Source organism: Chionomys nivalis, chromosome 26 (genome assembly GCF_950005125.1).
Source record: "Chionomys nivalis chromosome 26, mChiNiv1.1, whole genome shotgun sequence".
NCBI classification, from domain to species: domain Eukaryota; kingdom Metazoa; phylum Chordata; class Mammalia; order Rodentia; family Cricetidae; genus Chionomys; species Chionomys nivalis.
Window position 1 is genome coordinate 17,940,082 of NC_080111.1, and position 22,163 is coordinate 17,962,244.

General features: G+C 45.2%; 1 protein-coding gene across 1 annotated transcript in view; it reads left to right on the forward strand.

Moving 5' to 3' along the window:
- Ccdc146 (coiled-coil domain containing 146) overlaps positions 1–22,163 on the forward strand; it is a 125,512-nt gene that overhangs the window by 9,370 nt on the left and 93,979 nt on the right. The window contains exon 2 of the mRNA XM_057758726.1: positions 16,334–16,545. Coding sequence (XP_057614709.1) covers positions 16,345–16,545 — 201 coding nt within the window. The 5' untranslated portion in view covers positions 16,334–16,344. The remainder of the gene's footprint in view (positions 1–16,333; positions 16,546–22,163) is intronic.

Genomic DNA, 22,163 nt, shown 5'->3' on the forward strand with positions numbered 1-22,163 from the left:
CTAGCCGGGTTGTGGGACGCAGCCCCACAGCTCCCTACAACACAAGCGGACACGGTCCTGGAGCTGAGAGTCCTCTATCTTGCAGGCAACAGGAAGTGGTCTATCCCACTGGGTGTGGCTTGAGCATATTTAAGACCTCAAAGCCCACCACTACGATGACAAACTTCCTCTAACAAGGCCACACCCACTCCAACAAAGCCACTCCTCCTAATAGAGCCACTCCCTATGAGGTCATGGGAGCCAATTACATTGAAGCTATCACAGGTAGTAAAGCAAACCAAGGAAAATTTTAGAGCAATGGGAAAGGTTTGGGTAGTGATCAGGTTGTAAGAGCTCATCAAATTATACACTTATGATTTTGACTTTTATTATGCACAAGTTACATTTCAATAAAGCTGAATATAAAATTTAAGTCCTTACTTCCTTTACCACTCATGTTTTGGTCATGAGACCTTAGTTTTTTGGTCATTAACATTTTGGTTGTGTGGTCAGTATTTTGTCTGACCACACTGGTTTCTCTAGGCATGTACATCTCCCTGAGTCTTGGGCATGGTCTCTATCTTCCTCTGAGAATCCTGCATTCCCATCTGGCCTCAAATGTGCAGTGGCCAAAGCTCCTTGAAGTCACCATCTCACATCACACCGTCAAGGACCCTCGGGGTTTCATTCTTCCTCCAAACTCAATACATGCCTTCCGCAACTCTATGGCCTCTCCAGAACTCTGCACCTACATGTCCCTCTTTATCATATCATATCATATCATATCATATCATATATCATATCATATCATAAGAATAAGCATGGTGGTAGGCCTGGAACCTTGTTGCTGTCCCCAAGTTCCCCATCTGCCCCTTGATACTCTTTTTTTCCCAACATAATATTTTTATTGATTATTTGGGAATTTCATAAAATATACCCTAATCACACTCATTTTCCAGTCCTCCAAGGTCTACCCTCCCATGATGCTTTTCCCGAAAAAGAAAAAAATAACCAAGTCCAACTTGTGTTGCCTATACTCTTTGGATCATGGTCAAACTGCCAGTAGCCAGCACCTTAAAGAAAACTGAGTCCTCCAACCCCAAGCAGAAGCCCCCAGCTGTGAAGAGCTACACATCTTTATCACGATTTTAAAGGACTCTCCAATAGCTTTCTGTCTAGACTTTCTTTTTGAGGAGAGTTTGTCACAGAAGCCTTCAGTGCCTCTCATTCTCAACTGTGAGTCCGCAGTCATCAGTACCACTGCGAGAGAAGCTTCCCTGCTTATAATAGCCAGTGGCAGCATAGATGATAGACAGCCACAAAGTCCCCTGCCACAGCCTTGACTGTGGACATCAGCATGTCCTCAGGAACAGCATGGGCCACAGACATCCTCATGGCTTCCAGCAGGAGCACAGACCATGGATGTCACTGAACACAGGTGCCTCCCACCGTCAGCATGGACCATGGGCATCTACATGCCATCCCCCAAGTCAGCGTGGACTGTGGTAGGAGGCCGCTTCTTTGTTCCCGGCTGTTCAGCCCTCCAAAATAACCACACAGAAACTGTATCAATTACATCACTGCTTGGTCTATAAGCTCTAGCTTCTTATTGGCTAGCTCTTATATCTTAATTTAAGCCATTTCTGTTAAAAAAAAAAAAACTTTAAATTTGTACCAATATACAAAATCCATGCCAATACAAACTACCTGATATTAATAATTATCTTTTTATCTTATATTCCTATATCCCCTAAATTATAACAAATATCTGTAACCCACCAAATAACCAAAAACTACCCTGACCCCAATTCTTGGGCATGTGGGTATCACTTCTCTAAACTGCGTCCTGTCACCTGTGGGCAAAGGCATCTTTAGGGCCACTGATATAATGAGATAATTGGGATAATGACCAAGTCCTGAGAAGACCAGCTGTCACTTTTGTTGATATATATCGCCGGCCAGAATCCAGGATCCCTTTATCAAACCTAATCCATATCAATCCTGAAGGGATCCACAGCCTCTTGTGTCCTGTGGGCACAAAAGCAAAACCTCTTCTCCAAAGCAATGCATTTTCTGAGTTCCATTTGAAAGTTAAAGCATTCTTAACATATTTAGGTTGGTTCATTTCATCAGTTCCACTCACAATCCCGTGTCTCTTAGCAGCTGTTTGTTTACTTATCGGCAATCAAAAATACAAGCTGAATACAGAGGATCCAGACTCCCTGCGTACTTCCCATCTCCATGTGGCTTATTTTTTATTACTTTACTACTTCATTTTTTTAAACTATTCATTTTCTTTTCTGTGACTGTCTAAACCCCTCCTCTCCTTTTAAACCTAAACACATTTTTAAAGACACTGTAACCCATGTAAAGGGTTTTCTTCCTATCTGTGTATCTCTAGTCTTTTGTCTGTGTGAGCAAAGATCTCCTAAGCCGCTCAACTAGGCTCTCCAAGTGGCTCTGGTGGCTGCCTCTGCCCACTTCTCAGTCTGAGAAAGCCAAGTTTAAAGCTCTAGGTCCTCAGAGAAAAGTTAGACCAGAACTGCATTCACTCACACACACACACACACGCAATGCACACATACACACATGCACACACACCTACACACACGCATGCACACACACGCGTGCACACATACACACACATACATGCACGCGCACACACATACACACGCACACACACACACCGCCCAGTTCTGGAATGCCAATTCCTGCACTGTGTGACAGGTGCTTTTTTAACTTGGGTTTTGCTTCTACTTAACATGAAAAAGGCTGTTCAAATGCTTGCTGTACAGCAGAATACTTCTTAAAGGAGCTATGCCCCCCCTTTCAGCTTTCTTAGGCTCTAACATGGAAATATGGGTCCTTGTTGGAATGCCAAAATGTAGGGTGTTTTATTTGTTGTTGCTGTTGTTTTCTCTTTGTTCTTTGGGCGCCTCCCAAACAGCTCCCAAATAATCACATGGAAACTTTTTCTTTCTTTCTTTCTTTCTTTCTTTCTTTCTTTCTTTCTTTCTTTCTTTCTTTCTTCCTTCCTTCCTTCCTTCCTTCCTTCCTTCCTTCCTTTCTTTCTTTCTTTCTTTTTGAGTGAGTATGGACTTTATTCAGTGGGTTATGGAAAGGAAGTGGGAGAGGGAGAGAGAAGGGGTGTGTGGGAGGAGAGAGAGAGAGGAAAAAAAACAGAAGTTACCTCTTAGGGAGAGAGGCAGAAAGAGAGCAGAAACATCTTTCTTGTGAGTGCCAGGTCTTAGCTTGGCTTGTTGCTAGCCAGCTTTTCTTAACTTAAATAATTCTATCTACCTTTGCCTCTGGGCTTTTTCTTTTTCTTTTCTGTGTTCTATGATGCCCCAGGGCCTTTAGACCTCCACCAGCACGCCCCAGCGGAAGCACATGGACGCTACAGCAAAGTCTGCCACTTGACGTCCCTGAATGCCTGAGCTCTAAACCCCTCCTTCTGGGTTCCTCGGGTCTCCTTCAGGGGCCACGAGAAATGGTTTTCTCATTGCCAACTCAGAAATTTATTTTTATGTTTGATGTCTTCCAATGCAAAAGTAGAAAAATTAAGTTGGTAAATCATCTTCTCTAACCCTGTAGTTGCTAATCCTTTGTCCTCTGGAGGAAGGAACTCAATTGGGTAAGAGATTCTTCTCAGAGGAGGAAGACTGAAGTGAGGTCCACTGAGGGTGCTTAGAAACGGGGGGGGGGGAGAGGGGGCGCTTGCTTAACCACAGGGGGAAGCTGTGAAATGCACGCGACCTGCTTCACTTCTGTAAGGCAGCTCTTTGCTGACTTGGAGTTGACCGAAGACTTCTTAAAAAGTTGTCTTGTTCACTTTCTTTTTCTCCAATACCCAACACCCTTCACACTTCTATAATTCAGATTTTAAAATTTAATTTGGAGAGCAAACTGTCCATTGTCGTTGGCTCTGCTTTCACACTAACGCTCGGTCAGATATCTGGATTAAACTCATCTGGAGAGGATCAGGTCACGTAGATTATATATTATGACACTCAGTCAGAGCTCTGGATTAAATCCATCATCTGAAGAGGACCAGGTCACGTAGCTTATATATTATGACACTCAGTCAGAGATCTGGATTAAACTCCTCTGGAGAGGACCAGGTCACATAGCTTATATATTATTGACACATTTGGTCCAGCTGTCAAAAATAATTAAAGATGCATCATATACAAAAGATGAAAGAGCAAGGCAGTGGTGGATGGACACTAATTTACGGAGGAGCATCTGCTGTGACTTCACAGACATTGCCCCATTTCATTGTCAGAGAGCTGTCCAATCATTTGCAGCCAATGGAACCGCTAGAAGTGGCATGCTTTGCCCTAGCTCACACAGGAAGGAAAGAACTGAAATTGAAGTCTAAACTGACGAACTTCAAATAGCAGTTTCCATCCTGGGAGACTAATTAAGTGGCCAACCAGGCTTGGTAAAGCGAGGAAGAAGAGGAGGCAAAGGAGGGAGGAGTCACCTGCTGCAGGTGCCCAAAAGGAAAGCACATTGCCAATACCATAGGGGGAATCTTTAACGGCCTATTACATTTTAATTATATCTGTGTGTGTGTACCTATGTGCGTTTATGGGCACCGCGTGCATGCAGACACCTACAGATCCCAGAAGAAGGTGATGGATGCCTTGAAACTGGAGTTGTAGGCAGTGCTGGGTCCTCTGCAATAGCAGTAAGTGCTCTTAACTGCTGGGCCATCTCTCTAGATCCATGAAGAAAGTCTCAAATACAGTATAATACGAATGGATAAGGGCCATGGGCCTGCAGATAGTTTTGATAACTCCTGTTGTTTGTTGGTGCTGTCCTGGGCACATCCTCTACCCTACCTGAGTTGCCAGTTCTTTCTCTACAGAATGGAGATAATTTATGTGGTAGGTGATTGTTGCTAGGAGTAAAGGCGGTAATGCAAGGGAAGCTTTATCTAAATTATGTGTTTACAAAGGACCTTTAAATGGTTTTAGGCATGCAAGAGTGACTTCATGCTGACAAGGGAGACAAAAATCATGTCTGTTTCTGTGACCATTCTGCCATGGACTCTAAGAAAGGGGGAAATGACCAAGAAGGTTTGAAAGGATGGCAAAGCTCTTCTCTTGAATCTGTGCCTGGAACACAGTGGCTGTGGAGAGAGGAGGCAGCAAACCGAGAGGATCTAGCACAGCCGTCATCTTCATCCCATGGGGCAGAACCACAGTCTCTGGTTCTCTACGACCCTGGGCAAGCAGAAGATTCATCATTGATTACACACGCACATAGTGTAAGATCTAACTGTGTAACGTGTGTAAGGTGTGGGAAACCTTAACAAACATGAGTGCTTGGAGCTTTCTCTCAGAAACAACCTTCCTTCCTCTCTCACGTCCTTCCTTCCTTCCTTCCTTCCTTCCTTCCTTCCTTCCTTCCTTCCTTCCTTCCTTCCTTCCTTCCTTCCTCCCTCCCTCCCTCCCTCCCTCCCTCTCCCCTCCCCTCCCTTTCTTTCCCCTCTCCCTCCCCTCCACTCCCCCCCCTCCCCCGCACCAAAATAGGCTTCTGCCATCCACAACCTTTTTTTAAGAGGTTATTTTTCTTTTGTGTTGTTCGTAGGAACAGAAGGAAGTTGTGGTTTGCTTTTAGAGGACTTTGAATGACAAAGCTTTTTATTCTGTCTTAAAATCTTCTCTATAGCTTTAGAAAAATGCCCCAAGTCTAACTTACCCTTTATATAACAATGAATCTTGGATAATTGTATACAGAGGGAAAAAATCTCTGCGTAAAAAAGCTATTGTTTTACCTGTTGCATTTAGAACTGCCAAGTTGGTAGTGTCTGCCACCGTTTTTGTCAATTAAATGAATCAGTGTGCCTCATTTGAGATGGGCTGCTCGGCGTTCCAGGCGGTCAGTTTGCAGACCAGATGGTCTTTCTTAGAATGGACTTTCAGTAAGACTTTCAATGTGTTCTTCAAAAGAGATACACATCAGATCACAGAGCTGTTATGGCAAGATAGAGGGGCACTTTTCTTACGACCGTTTACCCGTGTTTTCTTGCCAACCATTGACACTTCTAAAACATTAGAAACTGAAACCAAAGTAGGTGAATGGAAGTTCTCAGAGTTCCTCCTTCCTCCAAGATGTTTGGTGCCAAGTCACCATGGAAACAAACACCAGTAACCCCCCCCCACCCCCGCACCCCACCCCCACCCCCGCACTGGGCGTGGGGGGGGGAAAGGAACACGTGATCATGTTTCCCTGCCAATCAGGATTCAGTTCCACAAAACAGAGTGATCAGAGAGTGTGGGCCCAGGAGGGGAATAAAACGTGTGACCTTCCTGTTATAGCCATTTCTAAAGTGACCAAAGCTTGTGTGTCCCGGGCCTGGTAATGTTGGCAAGAACATGGCTCCTTCTGGTATCTTTCCGGGAGCATTGCCCCCTCAGCCCCCAGAGAACCTTGATCTACTCTTGAACATGGGCTATTTAATTTTTACACATGCTCCTTGAAAGTTGAGAAAATTTTCCTTAAGAGTTCAAAATCACAACAAAATGCTGTCCACCTATGTTAGGTTCAAAGAGGAGGAAGTGGTGTGTCTTACAAAACGGGGCAGACCCTGCTGAGTTCAGTGCTTCGTTTCTTTTTTCTCTGTGAAGCTTCCCGTTTGGGGTCTGATCTTAACCGCACCCCACATGAAGTGAGAAAAACAGAGTGAACTGTTCCTCCGAGATAGGGCTGAAGCCTTTCCGTTTCACTTGGCTTCTTCCTCAGAAGCCTCTTGCTTCTCCGTGCGTCAAAAGCGTGTGCCATGCCCATGTAAGGTATGGCAAGGCCGTATCGTTCCTTTTCAGACTCTACAGCGAAGAGCTGCACAGGGTTCACCACCACAGCTTTGCAGGGGAGACAGCTTTCCTGCAGAGCTCGCTGCACCGACCGTGCTCCTGGGAGCATACAGTGCAGCCCAAATGGGGCTGCAATGCAAGGCCCCGTGAAGCCTCGGTCTGTACAGTGCTCTAATGTGTGCTTAGGGTTCTTCTGTTAGTCTTGCCACCCCGAAGCGCCTGAAACCAAACTGCTGCCTGTCTCATTTTGCTCCCCATCCATGGTGTCTGGTTTCTGCCCATGGCACTGTGGTGCCTCCCAATCACCAAATTCCTGTTCTTTCCAAGTCCTTCCTCAGATCACGGGTGGTAGCTATGGAAACGCGGAAGCTCTCCGGTATCCATAGATGAGACTCTGGAGTCAGGCAGTTAGTGGTTTTTACAATCTTATCTACCTTCGTAAAAGGGCGTTTGTCTTAGTTACTTTTCTGCTGTCATGACAAAACACCATGGCCAAGGTAACTTGGGGGGAAAAAAGCGTTCAATTTTCATCAAAGTCATAGAAATATGTTACTTCCAAAGTTCCTTTCTTCCCCTTTTACTATCCTATCCTATTGTTGAGTCTTCTTTTTTTTTTTGGTTTTTCGAGGCAGGGTTTCTCTGTGGCTTTGGAGCCTGTCCTGGAACTAGCTCTTGTAGACCAGGCTGGTCTCGAACTCACAGAGATCCGCCTGCCTCTGCCTCCCAAGTGCTGGGATTAAAGGCGTGCGCCACCACTACCCGGCTCCTATTGTTGAGTCTTATTGAATACTTGCCAGTCAGGCGGTGGTGGTGCACGCCTTTAATCCCAGCACTTGGGAGGCAGAGGCAGGCGGATCTCTATGAGTTCAAGGCCAGCCTATCTACAAGAGCTAGTTCCAGGACAGGCTCCAAAGCAACACAGAGAAACCCTGTCTCAAAAAAACAAAAAAATATATGTTACTTAGGAGAAGAGATTTTGCTTTTGTTTTCATAGGAAATGTGAGGCTGTGGATTCATTTTGGGTTAAGAAAAATAAAGTTTGATCCAGGAAGACCCTCCCCCCTTTTATCGCTCATCTCTTTCGACACTGTGTTGATTCTATAACTCAGTTCTTGCGTGTGGCACTGACTGGCGTTGACTGTGAAGGTGCTGGTAAATCTTCGAGATCACGATGTTAGTTCTTTGGGGATATATTAAGAAGTTACACCGCTGACTCTGAGGCCATTTTCTTTGTAATTTATTAACTCTACACTGTTTGGCACAATCGTCGTATCATCAGTTTAGACTCTGTCTAGAGTGCACAAACACTGAGCTCACATCTCCTCCAACCCTCTTGGCTTTCACTCGGGTTTGCCATCGGCCTCCTCGCGGGTGTCGGGTGCTGTCTCACTGCGCTTTTGATTTTCATCTCTCTGATGATTGGAAATGTTCAACACTTTTTCACGTACCTGTGGGAAGTTTCCATGTTGAAGTAGTCTGGTAATGTCTCCTAGAGCTCCGTTATAGCACAGCTATATGATGCGAAATGCTTTCTTTGTGTTCAAATATTTACAGTGTTTGAGAGACTAAAGATGGAGAATTTCAGCAAATGGGGACATTTGTCCAAACATAGCATAGTATTCATCTTTTAAAAACATTTTAATTAAAAATTATAAATGTGAGTGTTTGTGAGCATGTATGTGCACACCATTGTATATGCACACCATTGTATGTGCACACCATTGTATGTGCACACCATGCATGCCCAGCTGGAACTGGAGTTGGGAGCTGTCATGGAGGTGCTGGGAATCAAAGCCAGGTCCTCTGCAAGAGCAGCCAGACCTCTTGGTGGCTGAGCCACCTGTCATCCACTGCCTACATAATCTGTACAACATGAGGGGCCCCACGCTTTGGGAAGGCGGCCGCAATCTTAGTGCCAGTATAATCAGAGGCTGATAAAATGAGCAGTTGTACTACACTTTATAATGCCCTTGTAATGGCGAAAACCTGGAAACTTCCCATGTGCACCCCAAGGTACATCTACTCAAAGGAATGATTTGTGACCCTATAAACAATGGGCAAATGTGTGTGCTTAAGGCGGGGAGGAATAAAAGATACCAGAAGCCACTAGCATCACATAAAACAGATCATCTGATACTCCCGATGAAAACATATGTCACCAACTATGAGGAAACTCTCAGTAGCCAGAGAAAGGAAATGAATACTTGTACAACTTACGACTGGAGAGAATTAGAGGCGTCCAGGTGGAAGCTATAAGCTATGACTCATCTGTAGCTAAGAGATTTCGCTACTGGCACTCTCATTTGAGAGAGGAAACAATTCAGTGGGTAATGATATGTCTGTGGTCATTTGACCAGTAAACTCAAGAACCAGAGCCTACCCAACCTTTTTGGTTCATATAATAACATGCATTCCACCTTAAAGGCACAGCAGATCTTGTAAGACAGACATGAGATGCTGCCGATCACACCAAAAGGAAGGCAGCGGCATTATCTTTTCCAAAAGGAGTATGAAGGGTGGACTTTCCTTTAACTGAGAGCAGATCAAAGAGAAGATAACGAGATGGTAATTCTCTCATTCAGGAGAGGCACCCACTCCACACTCTCTGCAGAAGGGCACGGTCACCCAAATGGGGCCAACGACACCTTGTAGGGGTTCTCCTCGAAACTTCTCTGGGCTCTACTTAGAATAAACCATCTGGTTTCGTAGATGTGATCCAGGCAATTGTGTGGGGGTAGAGCAGAAGATGCCTGGTTTGATGCCCTGTATCGTCATCTTGAGATGGGTAATGGTTATCTTTTTTAGCTTGTGTTTGTCGGAACAATCAGACACATCTTGAGCTGTGTCCTCTTGAGACAGTCAGGCACACACTTGAGCTGTGTTCTCTTGGGACAGTCAGGCACACACTTGAGCTGTGTCTTGTTGGGACAGTCAGGCACACACTTGACCTGTTCTGTCGGGACAATCAGACACACACTTGAGCTGTGTTTTCTTGAGACAGTCAGGCACACACTTGAGCTGTGTCTTGTTGGGACAGTCAGGCACACACTTGACCTGTTCTGTCGGGACAATCAGACACACACTTGAGCTGTGTTCTCTTGAGACAGTCAGGCACACACTTGAGCTGTGTCTTGTTGGGACAATCAGGCACACACTTGAGCTGTGTTCTCTTGGGACAGTCAGGCACACACTTGAACTGTGTTCTCTTGGGACAGTCAGGCACACACTTGAGCTGTGTCTTGTTGGGACAGTCAGGCACGCACTTGAGCTGGAGAGGCAGATCATGCATCAGTAGGCACAAGCACAGAACTGAGCCTGTGGCTGTGGCCAGCAGTGTGGGCGTGGCCTGGTCTCAGCTGCCTGCTCGAGTGTGATTTAGGGCACTATGGAACCCTCAAGTGGTTAGGCCAGGACTTGAGTACAAATTGGCACTGCGGAAACTCACACAGAAAACTTTTAGCTTGGAAACATTTTAGTAAATTATTACAAAATTGAAGCAAACACAAAGGTTGCAATAAACAATAATTCCTTAGGGTTCAATAGTTTTGAAAACTATTACAGTATTACGCAGTATTGGACATACAAATTAAATGTAAATATTGTTGCATTTCACAGAAATGAATCCTTTTCCTGTGAAGATTTCATTAAACTAAGAATTAACAGGGAAGGACATTTTTCTTTCTTTTTTTTTTTCCTGGAACTAGCTCTGTAGACCAGGCTGGTCTCGAACTCACAGAGATCCACCTGCCTCTGCCTCCCGAGTGCTGGGATTAAAGGCGTGCGCCATCACCGCCCGGCAGGACATTTTTCTTGAATGTTCTGGACAGCTTTATATCAACTTGGTAAAAGCTAGTCATCTGAGAGGAGGAAACCTTAACTAAGAAAATATCTCCTTGAGGTCAGGCTGTAGACAAGTCTGTAGGGCATTTTCTTAATTCACAATTGAGGGGGAAGGTCCAGCCCATGGTGGGTGGGGCCATTCCTGGGCTGCTGGGCCTGGGTTCTATAAGGTGAGCTGAGCCAGACATGGGAAGCAAACCCGTAAGCAGCTCCCCTCCACGGCCTCTGCATTAGCTCCTGCTTCTGGGATTCCACCCTGTTTGAGTTCCTGTCCTGAATTCCTTCAGTGATGAACACCAATGCTGAAGTATAAATCTAATAAACCCTTTCCTCCCCAACTTGCTCTTTGGTTGTGGTGTTTGGTCACAGCAATAGAAGACAAATTGGTTCCAGTGTAGTGAGGTGTTGCTATGACAGACCTGACCATGTTCTGGGGAGGACTGAGGAAGGACCTTGGAATTTGGGTCTAGAAGAACCATTTAGCGTTAAGAGCTCTGTGGGATGCTCTTTTGAAACTTGGAAGGTAAGACTATTGAGAGCAGGCAGAGGTCAGAGGCCTGGCTTGTGACGTTTCAGAGGGAAGTTTAAAGACTCTGTCAGAGCCATCTGCTATTTTGAATAAAGATTCTGTGGTTCTGGTAGCTGGGGCTGAAGAATCGGCTGAGGTTAACAAGACACAGAACTGCTGAAGTAACGCTTTGCTTTGCTGGGACGTTCGATGCTGGTCAGCTGGAGCTAAGAAATTAGCAAGGATTAAGAAGATGCCAACATCACTGAGGGGAACTTTTCTGGCAGCCAGACTTGGTTAGATGTAAGAGTCCCCCAGGTGGTATTGGGTGTGAAGGCATGAAGGGATCATGGAGAGCAGCTGAGGCTTGGCACTGTGAGAGGCCAGTGGAGTCAGCCAGAGTCTGGAAGACAAGCTGTGTGTGCTGGAGAGGGTGGAGCAGAAGTGACCCAAGCCCTTTGGAGGAGTTCAGAAGACTGCGTGGATCCCAGACACTAGACAGTTGGAATTTTGTTTTGCTTTAACTTGATTGTGACTGTTCCCTGATCTTTCCCGCTTGCCTGGGTTGAGAGACGTGAATTTTAAAAGGCTTTGTAGTTTTAAAGAGATTGACTGTTTTAAAGAAACTGAAGTTTTAATGTGCTTGAATTTGTAAGGCCTGTGGAACTTTTAGTCACCTAAGGTCTTGGGGATGAATAAGAAGAGAAGGGTTGTGTTTGTGTGTCAAGAGTCATTGAAGAAGCCTCAGCTGAGGAAATGCCTCCTTGAGATCCACCTGTAAGGCATTTTCTCATTTAGTGATTGATGGGGGAGGGTCCAGCTCATGGTGGGTTTACCATCTCTGGGCTGCTGATCCTGGGCTCTATAAGAAAACAGGCTGAGCCAACCACGAGAAACAAGCCCCCGTACACAGCTCCCCTCCATGGCCTCTGCATCAGCTCCTGCCTCTGGGAGTTCCTGTCCTCCCTTCCTTCGATGGTGAACAGCAATGCTGAAGTGTGAGCCAGATAAACCCTTTCCTCCCCATCTTGTTCTTTGGTCACAACAACAGACACCCTCTCTAAGACAACAGGCAAGCCTACAGCCTTGCTTAGAGTCTGGCAATCTCCACAGGCTGAACAAATGCCCCAAGAAACACCAAGATGAATATTAAATGATTGTGTACTTGAAATTCAGCCAATGCATGAAGCTGACTTGTTTAGAGGTCAGTCTCTCTAGAAAAAAAACTGTCTTATGAGACTGTTGTATTAACTTTTCTAGGGGAGACCTCAGCAAAGAACCGCTTCCCCCCAATAGAGCACCAGCCACAGACAAAACATAGTGATGGTGGAGTCCTAGTGTGGGTGAAGGCAGACTCACCCCCCGGCACCCGGGGAGACCACCTCAGCCGGGGCAGAGTCCCCTCCTAGTGTGGGTGAAGGCAGCCTCACCCCCCGGCACCCGGAGAGACCACCTCAGCTGGGGCAGAGTCCCCTCCTAGTGTGGGTGAAGGCAGCCTCACCCCCCGGCACCCGGGGAGACCACCTCAGCCGGGGCAGAGTCCCCTTCTAGTGTGGGTGAAGGCAGCCCCACCCCTCCGGCACCCGGGGGGACCACCTCAGCTGGGGCAGAGTCCCCTCCTAGTGTGGGTGAAGGCAGCCCCACCCCTCCGGCACCCGGGGGGACCACCTCAGCTGGGGCAGAGTCCCCTCCTAGTGTGGGTGAAGGCAGCCTCACCCCCCGGCACCCGGGGAGACCACCTCAGCCGGGGCAGAGTCCCCTTCTAGTGTGGGTGAAGGCAGACTCACCCCCCGGCACCCGGGGAGACCACCTCAGCCGGGGCACAGTCCCCTCCTAGTGTGGGTGAAGGCAGACTCACCCCCCGGCACCCGGGGAGACCACCTCAGCCTGCTCTTCCAGATGACCCTGATCCAATTTCCAGCACCCATATGGTGGCTGACAACTGTGTGTAACTCTGGTTCTAGGGAATCCGATGCCCTCCTCTGGCCTCTGAGGGTACGACATGCATGTGATGTACAGAGACCAACGTATATGTAAAACATCATGTATATAAAACCTTGAAAATTGTTTTAAAGAATGCAGTAGCCGTAGTGCTTAAAAACAGCGCTCTACAAATGAGGCTCATCAGATCCAGATGTTAGTTTTTAAAATGACATTTTAGAATTTTACCCTGATGTTGTCAACCTTCTCAGTTAAACACTGCCAAAATTATTTGCAATTTTGTATTTCCCAAGAGCAGCTCACATCATTTTCAATTATGTCAATTAAAAACTAAATTGCAAAAGTATAAATTTTGTTAGCCTAATAAATTATTTTGCAAAAAAAAATGAATCAGAAAAAAATCTTATGACCAGGCAAGATGTTACTGCACTATTATATATTTTACCATGTAAAATTATTATAAAACGTTTTCTTGCAATTTATGTTGTCTGTATTTGTTTCCATTTACTTTGTTTTTTTCATTTCATTTAATCATCACTAAATTGATTGTCTTTTGTAAGCAATAAAACATTTAAGAGTTAAATTTTATATTTTGAGAAATTTTCATAGTAATTATTTTTGCTTTTTGAACAACAACAACAACAAAAACCCTCACACGTCTCCTTTTTTGAGCTGGGTTAGGCAGCTCCTCAGGAAGCTAGAGGAGAAGCTTTTCCAAGCAGGTGACAAACCAGGGCGGAGCTGCAGGTGGCTTCACTGGAACTGCCACTTGGTCAAACCAGTGTTCTAACACGCTGACTACGTGATCGTTAGCTCACTGGCTTAGCGGTGCTGGCTGACTACGTCACCGTTAGCTCACTGGCTTAGCGGTCCTGGCTGACTACGTCGTTGTTAGTTCACTGGCTTAGGGGTCCTAGCTGACTACATCACTGTCAGTTCACTGGCTTAGCGGTCCTGGCTGACTAGTCACTGTCAGTTCACTGGCTTAGCGGTCCTGGCTGACTAGTCACTGTCAGTTCACTGGCTTAGCGGTCCTGGCTGACTAGTCACTGTCAGTTCACTGGCTTAGCGGTCCTGGCTGACTACGTCACCGTTAGTTCACTGGCTTAGCCGTCCTGGCTGGAAATCCAAGCACGTGACTTGCAGTGAGAAGAGCAGCTGAACCTTTTGCTCCTCTGGAAATCCTCGTGGTGCACATTCTGTGCTGTGTATTGCTTGCTGGGTGTTGAAGATTCCTAGGCAAATGCAGCTTCCTTCTTAAGGAGTATAATTAGGGAGACTGTAGTTGGCTTTTTTTTTTTTTTATCTCTGGGGCCTCCCAGCTCCCAAGTAAATACATGGAGACTTATTCTTACTTATGAATTTCTGGCCTTAGCTTGTTTCTCGTTAGATTTTCTAACTTAAGCTCTTTAACGTTTGCCCCTGGGACCGTTATCTTTCTTTATTCTGTATAACTTTTCCGTCCTACTCTGTGACCGGCTCTGAGGCTGGGTGACTGACCCCTGGTGCCCTCCGTCATCCTTTTTCTCACTCCTCACTCTCTAACCTAGATTTCCCCTCCTATTTAGTCTCTGTCTGGCAGCCCCGCCTATCCCTCTCCTGCCTTGCTATTGACCATTCAGCTCTTTATTAGACCAATCGGGTGTTTTAGGCAGGCTTAGTATCACAGCTTCAGAGTTAAACAAATACAAGATAAAAAGAATGCAGCACATCTTTGCATCATTAAACAAATATTCCGCAGCATAAACAAATGTAACACATCTTAAACTAATATTCCACCACAGGAGACAATATGAAAAATAATAAAATTTTAAGAGTGACTACGGATGCCTGGACAAGCTACATGCTATAGAAGTATCAGAAAACAAAGTGCAATTAACCTAAAAGGTAGCTAGAGAGGCCCTGCCCACAGTCATATGTGGTCATGTATGACCCGTGTTCTTATTGCAGTCCTTTTGCTCCTTGGAATTAAACGGGGGAAAGGGTCTGCTGCCTGAGATTAGACATGTCCTGACCCCGCTGAGCATGATGGTGCCTGTTCCTCTGCCTGAGATGAGACATGTCTCAACCCCGCTGAGAATGGCTGCTGCCTGTTCCTCTGCTTGGCTTCCTAAGAGCCTGCTTCTGTCTCCCCTCACCCTGCCCATGCCTGGATCTCAAGCTGGCCATTGGTTGATATTTTCCAAAGTCCCTGCTATTAATTTTAGGACATAAGTGTATACATAGTTTGCATGTATGTGGGTTCTCATGTTGGGGGCAGTGTGCATGTGGAGGCCCCAGGTTGATGTCCAGAATTATTTTCTTTGATTGGTCTTTCACCTTATCCTTTGGGTCAGGGTCTCTCTCTCTCTCTCTCATACACACACACACACACACACACACACACATATGGTTTTTCAAGACAGGGTTTAGCTGTAGTTTTAGAGCCTGTCCTGGAACTAGCTCTTGTAGACCAGGCTGGCCTCGAACTCACAGAGATCTGCCTGCCTCTGCCTCCCAAGTGCTGGAATTAAAGGTGTGCGCCACCACTGCCTGGCTGGGTCAGGGTTTCTTAATCAAACCCAGAGTTCACTGGTTGGCTAGTCTCTCGTAGCCAGCTTGTTTGGGGGTGTCCAGACTCTGCCTTCCTGGGCTGGAATTACAAACATGCAGCCACGCCCACCCTGCACCGGTATGCTACCTGGGAAACAGGGCTTATCCTCTTGTTTGAAGCAAAGGCTTTAGCCATCCCTTTAGCCCCTGATTTCTCATGTTACATTTTAATTGAAAGATTGTACTTATCCATTCAGTAAACAATGCTTCAAGGCCTACTGAGAAAGTCGTTTCCTTCCAGTTTTTCTCCCAGTGCATGAAGAGCCTGAATGTATTGTAGATAGTGTCTGGGGCTGAGGGCATGTGGAGGTAGACGAGAACTTGTGTAGCATGCTCAGACCTGGGCTTTGTTCCAGAGAGAGAGAGAGGGGGGGGGGGAGGGAGGGAGGGAGGGAGGGAGAGAGAGAGAGAGAGAGAGAGGGAGAGAGAGGAGAGAGAGAGAGAGAGAGAGTGAGAGAAGAGAGAGAGAGTGAGAGAGAGAGGGGGGAAAGAGAGTGAGAAAAAGAGAGAGAGAGAGGGAGGGAGAGATGCAGACAGACAGAGACGGACTTATTTTACTTGAGGTTTGCTTACTTTCTACGACTTCCTGTCACTTTGTAAGTGAAGAAGACATGCTTAGACAGTTGAATATGAACTGGTTTGATTTCAGAATTGTGAAGCATGGAAGAGAGCAGCACAGATACAGAGGGAGAGAACGAAGATGACGAGGAGGAAGCGGCACGGAAAGCAGCAGAAGCCAAAGAGAGAGAGAGAAGGAAGGACCAGAAGGACCGCCCCTCCGCCATCGTGCCCACAGTTAACATTCGAGAGGAGCGGCTGGTCGATTTGGCAGAAACGCCAGCTTTCCGCTGTCTGCACGAGGTATGCTTCTCTGTCTATTGTTGTCGCTAGAGTAACACCTAATCGCCACCACTTAAAATTCAATGCTGTGTCGCATAGCCCCTGGAGGCCTTAGTCATATGCACGGGCTGAAAGTCTTAAAAACAAAATGATCCTGCCTCTCTTCTTGGCTAATACAGTATGTAGGCTCCTTTAAAGATAATGTTTACATACACGCTGTCCGTTAAGTGAATTTCAGAGGCTGGTGCATGACATCTATATCTTTCTTTAATTATTGCACATTATATACTCATTAACTTTCATGAAATGAAGACAAGAAATCTAGCCCCCACACTCATTTCCAGGGGCCCAGGGTCCAACTGGTTCTTCCTGGCATCCTCTGTCAGCCCTCCCTTCTAGCTCGTCCCCAGCCCTTTGAGACTCTGCTGAGCCCCAGAACCTCGCTCTAGTGGGGATCCACAGCTGCCACACTTGACTGGGACCAGAACACTCACCCATCAAGGATGAAGTTAGATACCTATGCCAAGAAACACTTCAAATGCCATGACTCCAGATGCCCAGATCCCAGCATAAAAATTCCGAATATGAACAACCACGAGAGTATGTCCCTCAGTTAGCTGAAACACAAAATGAGGACTTCAAAATAGCAGTTATGAAAATGTTCAAAGATCTTAAAGAGGATAGGAATACCTACCTGCTTTAATAAAGTCCGTGAAAACACAGTTAAATGCAATAGTGAAAACAATTCAAGACATGAAAGTAGAATTTTATAAAGAAATAGAACCACTAAATAATCCTAAACTAAAATAAAACTGGAAATGAAAAACTCAAACAAAATCCTTAGAATGTAAGTCCCGTCGACACATTAGAAAACATGAAAGGATTTCAGGTCTTAAAGACAAGATGAAGAAATGCTTAGACCAGTCAAAGAAAACATTAAGTAAATAAAACCCCAGAAAATGGAACACTATGGAAAAAACAACAACCCTGTGAATAATAACTATAGAAGAAGGAGAAGAATCCCAGGCCAAAGTCATGGAAAACAGTTTGAAGAAAATCGTAGAAGAAAATGTCTCTAAACTAAAGAAAGATGCCTGTCAGGAGTCATCCGGAGAATCAAAGAGACAGCCCCAGAGAGAGACTACCCATATTACATAATAAAGACATTAAATGCACTGAGCAAAGAAAGGATTTTAACATCTGCAAAGAAAAAAAGACCAAGTCACATATAAAGCTAAGCCAGAAAGGCCTGGACAGTTGTTCTTCTAGAAGCTCTAGGGATCACAGTTACCAGGTCAGCCTACTAGGCCCAGCAAGATTCTATATCAGAATGGAAAGAAAAAGCTTCATAACAAAAACAAATTCAAACAATCCCATCCATCAGTTCAGCTCTACAGAAAAGGTTTACCACATACCAGAAGTTTCTGGAACACCAGAAATAAATGAGGAGAAAAACCCACAGAAACCAGAAAATACCACAAATTAATAAGTGCCATTCATTTTTAACACAATAGAAAGACATATTGGATTAGAAAACAGGATCCACTTCTCTGCTGCATCCGAGAAACACACCTCACCAGCAAGGACAGACATTACCTCAGAGTAAGAGCATGGAAAAAGGTATCCCAAGCAAATGCAACCAAGAATCAGGCCTGCAGACCTATTTTAGTATTTGAAAAAGTAGACTTCAATCCCAAACCATTCATAAGAGAGACAGAAGAACAACACCTTCTCACTAAAGGAAAAACCCACCAAGAGGACCTAAGTAAACATCTGTGCACCAAGCACAAGGTCACCACGTCCATAGAAGAAACACTGTATAGCTAAAGTCACACACCGACCCTCACGCAGCCATAATGGGCAGCTTCAGTGCCCTGCTCTCACCAACAGGTCATCCAGATAAAAACTGGATAGAGAAGCACTGGGATTGAGTAACGCCAGAAATCAGACGGACGTTACATATTTGATTTCGTTCTTGTAACCACACACCTGTCTGACACCCCTTGACTCCAGGTCAGGTGTGTCTTGCTCTTGGTACCAAGAGAGCTCAAGATCAAATTAGAAACTATAACATCATAACTTGAATTCACACACACACACACACACACACACGCACACGCACACACGCACACACACACACGCGCGCACACACACACACTCTGTGCTGGGTAGTTTTGTGACAGCTAGACACAAGCTAGAGTTACCAAGCCTGTATAAGATCCATTTTCTTCATTGGTGATTGATGGGGGAGGGCCCATCCCATGGTGCGTGGTGCCATCCCTGGGCTACTGGGTCCTTTAAGAAGGAGGGTTGAGCAAGATATGGGGAGCAAACCAGTTAGCAGCTCCCCTCCATGCCCTCTGCATCAGCTCCTGCCTCCAGGATCCTGCCCTGTCTGAGTTCCTGTCCTGACTTCCTTCAGGGAAGTGTAAGCCAAATAAACCCTTTTCTCCCCAACTTGTTTTTGGTCATAGTGTTCATCAGAGCAGTAGAGAAATCCTAACTAAGACAATAGCTACACAGTGCTAGTAGTAAAATTCTCATGTATTTGTTTTTAATCCAAAGGTGAAGCACAAAAGAGTTGTTTTGTAAAATAAAAAGAAAATTTGGAATAGCCCTTACATATTTATCTTCAACAAAACAATGTTTAACAACTTTGAAACTCTCTAGAGACATACGCTTGTACAACTTGCTATTTATCTCTACCAGGCTGAGTTCTTTTCCAGGTGCTGAGATAAACACTGACTAAGCAATTGAACGGAAAAGGGTTTACTGTGGCCCACAGTCCAAAGGTGCGGTCTGCAGCAGCGGGGTCACGTGACTGGTGACGTCACCCCACGCTCAATCAGCAGAGAGCTGTAAATGTTTCTGCTCAGCTCACTCTTCCCTTTTCATATAGTCTAGGATCTTAGCACCGGGAATGGTGCCACGCGCGCAGTGCCTGTCTGTCCCTGCCTCAGCTAACCTAATCGCATTCCCCACAGCATGTCTCACAGGTAATTCTAGACTTCATCAAGTTAAAACTTGAGAATGACTGCCACAGGTATGTCAAGTCTGATGGGGAATTTAGGATATCTCAACACCGTGTCAACCATCCTTCTGCCTCGCTGTGTAGTGTCAGCGTTAGCAACTTCACTGCCTAGGAGTTATTTCTCAAACTTGCAAAGTCTTGCCGAACAAATTATTGGCTGAAGATTACCAGGGGGCCTGTGTACAACAAAGCGGTGGTCACTTACCCTGCATTTGTGAGACTCTGGGTTCCTTCCCCAGTAAGAGAAAGAATATATATGGCTCAGAACTGTTACAATTCTTTTATCATCTGTGAGATCTGTGAGGACTTTAAAGTTTCTGTATCCAGTTTTCCGTCAGTTATTTAGGTAGAAGCTGAAGATAGGCAGAGTTCAGATGAGAGCAGAAAGGAGGTTGCCAGGAGACCCCTGCAGACGCCCACACTCACATCACACTGGAAACAGACATCCTCGGTGGACTGTCGCTGCTGCTCACTGACGCGTGTCACACAGCTCTTGTCCTGCTCTCCTGCATGGCAGAATAGGGGTGTCATCCTGCCATCGGATAAACACCGACTGAAGACTGTGTTTAGTGTCTCCATTCACGGTTCTCTGCCATTTAGACCTGGACAACTTTTCAGTCTAGTTATTCACGTAGGCCCTAAAGGTCTCTTGATGCTGTCCTCCATTGGAGACTTTTTCTAAATTTAGAGGTGACAAATACAGAAATCTGTGGAAACCTCCATATCTAAAAAAAAAATGTGATGTAAGATGTTTTTCCAAAATCCTGCCCGCTCGCATTACCACATAAAATCTGTGCCATTTCAACTTAAATCCCAGATGGTGGCTTCCATGGGCCACACTCTGTAAGTCCTGCAGCTCTCCCCAACCTTCCGGAACCTCACTGAACTTTCACCGCCTTCAGAGCACTATGGGAGCTTTTCTGGTTTCCCAACTTGTGACTTTACTTGGTACACAGTCAATGTCCAATATTTATGGAATATCATAAGATACTGCACCAAAGACTTGATAGTTCTTTGTAGATATTCTGACTACATAAAGTGATAAGATCATCAAGACAGGAAACACATTGTCTGAAAGATGCCTGGGAGCTGAATCATGAGTTCATCAGTGGACATGGGCTAGTATAGAGAGACCTGTTTATCCATTGCCCACTGATTCCTAACCTTGAGGTCTGGCACTCCACAGACTTTTACAACTTGTCCTGTTGGAAAGTTTTCTGTTTTAAAATTTTTCATGCATAACACGTGTGAAGTAAAATCCATGAATGTTAGGTGGGCTGTTCCTTGAATTTTTCACTGCCAACAACCAACACATGGAGATTGAATTCTCCAAATTCTGTTTCCCCTTCTGTGCTCTTTGTCAGCTTGAGAGTTAAATATGAATTTTAAATGTTCTGGAATTTGTCATTTTTCCCACCATGTCCTCAATCAAATCAAAATATATTTCTAGCAGCCTAGGAGTTTCTCTGGGAGCCTTCCCAGCTGTTGCTCCCACCAAAGGTAACTCCGGTTCTGACGTAACCACTGTATGTTAGTTTGCTTCTTCCTAATCATGGCACATGAAATCTATGGCATGTCGCGTTTACACATTTACACACAAGTATAGCTATTAGTGAGATATGAAAACCAAAAAGAAAAAGAAATGAAAATTACATAACAAGAGCATTACACATTTATCCTTCCCACTTATATATAGTATTTATTTTAAAGGTCAATTTATAAAAACCAGGACAGGCAAAACAGCATTTTCCCACTTCCCACCTGAAGATCTGTCTGCCGTCTCATCCTCCCCCTCCTTCCTGAAGAGCCTCTTACTTTCTCAACCTCACCATCTTCCCTGAACATCCACAGTTCACCAAGCCCAAGGGTAAGATGCGAGAAAATGTGGTGGCCACCATATGGCCTTCGTCTACTTGCATTCTTTTTCTCTCTTTTGGTTCATATGGTCTCCATGTTTTCTGACATAATGTGGGCTTCCCGTGGGACATGAGTGTGGACACTGGTGCGTGCGTGTGTTTTCACATTCATAGTTACTGTTTTCTATTGACATTTTATCTGTTATCAGAACTTGATCGAACGTTATGAATAAACTCCTTTCTGGGTGTGGTCGTATAATACTATATAATCCATCTACAAGGAGGAAGAGACAAGAAGATCATGTTTGAGGCCATCCTCGTCAGGCTATGGAGACTGCTTCTCAGTGTTTTACAATATGGCTGGTGGTGTGCCTTAGTGTTCGACCATGTGATGGTGTGAGGCCCTGAGCCTTCCTGAGGGTTAGAGGAAAGAACTTTAAAACTAGATGCTGGTTTGTAGTTATTGTTGTTTGGTTTTGAAAGTAAGAACTAGGAGAAATAATTCATTGCTATTATTCTCTCCTTAAATAAAAGAAAGAACATGCCTTAGAGGGGAAATAAGTTGGCTTTGGAAAGCTGTGGGTCTCTGAGACTGGACATCTTGTGTACCCGTAGCATTCTAAGAACTGAGAATTGAAACTGAAAGTTTAAGTATTGAAACCAAGAATACCCTTTCCAGTTAAAATATGTGGATTGCTGTTGCTGAGAAAGCATTGACATCCATACATGGAGCCCTGGGCAATAAACAAAAT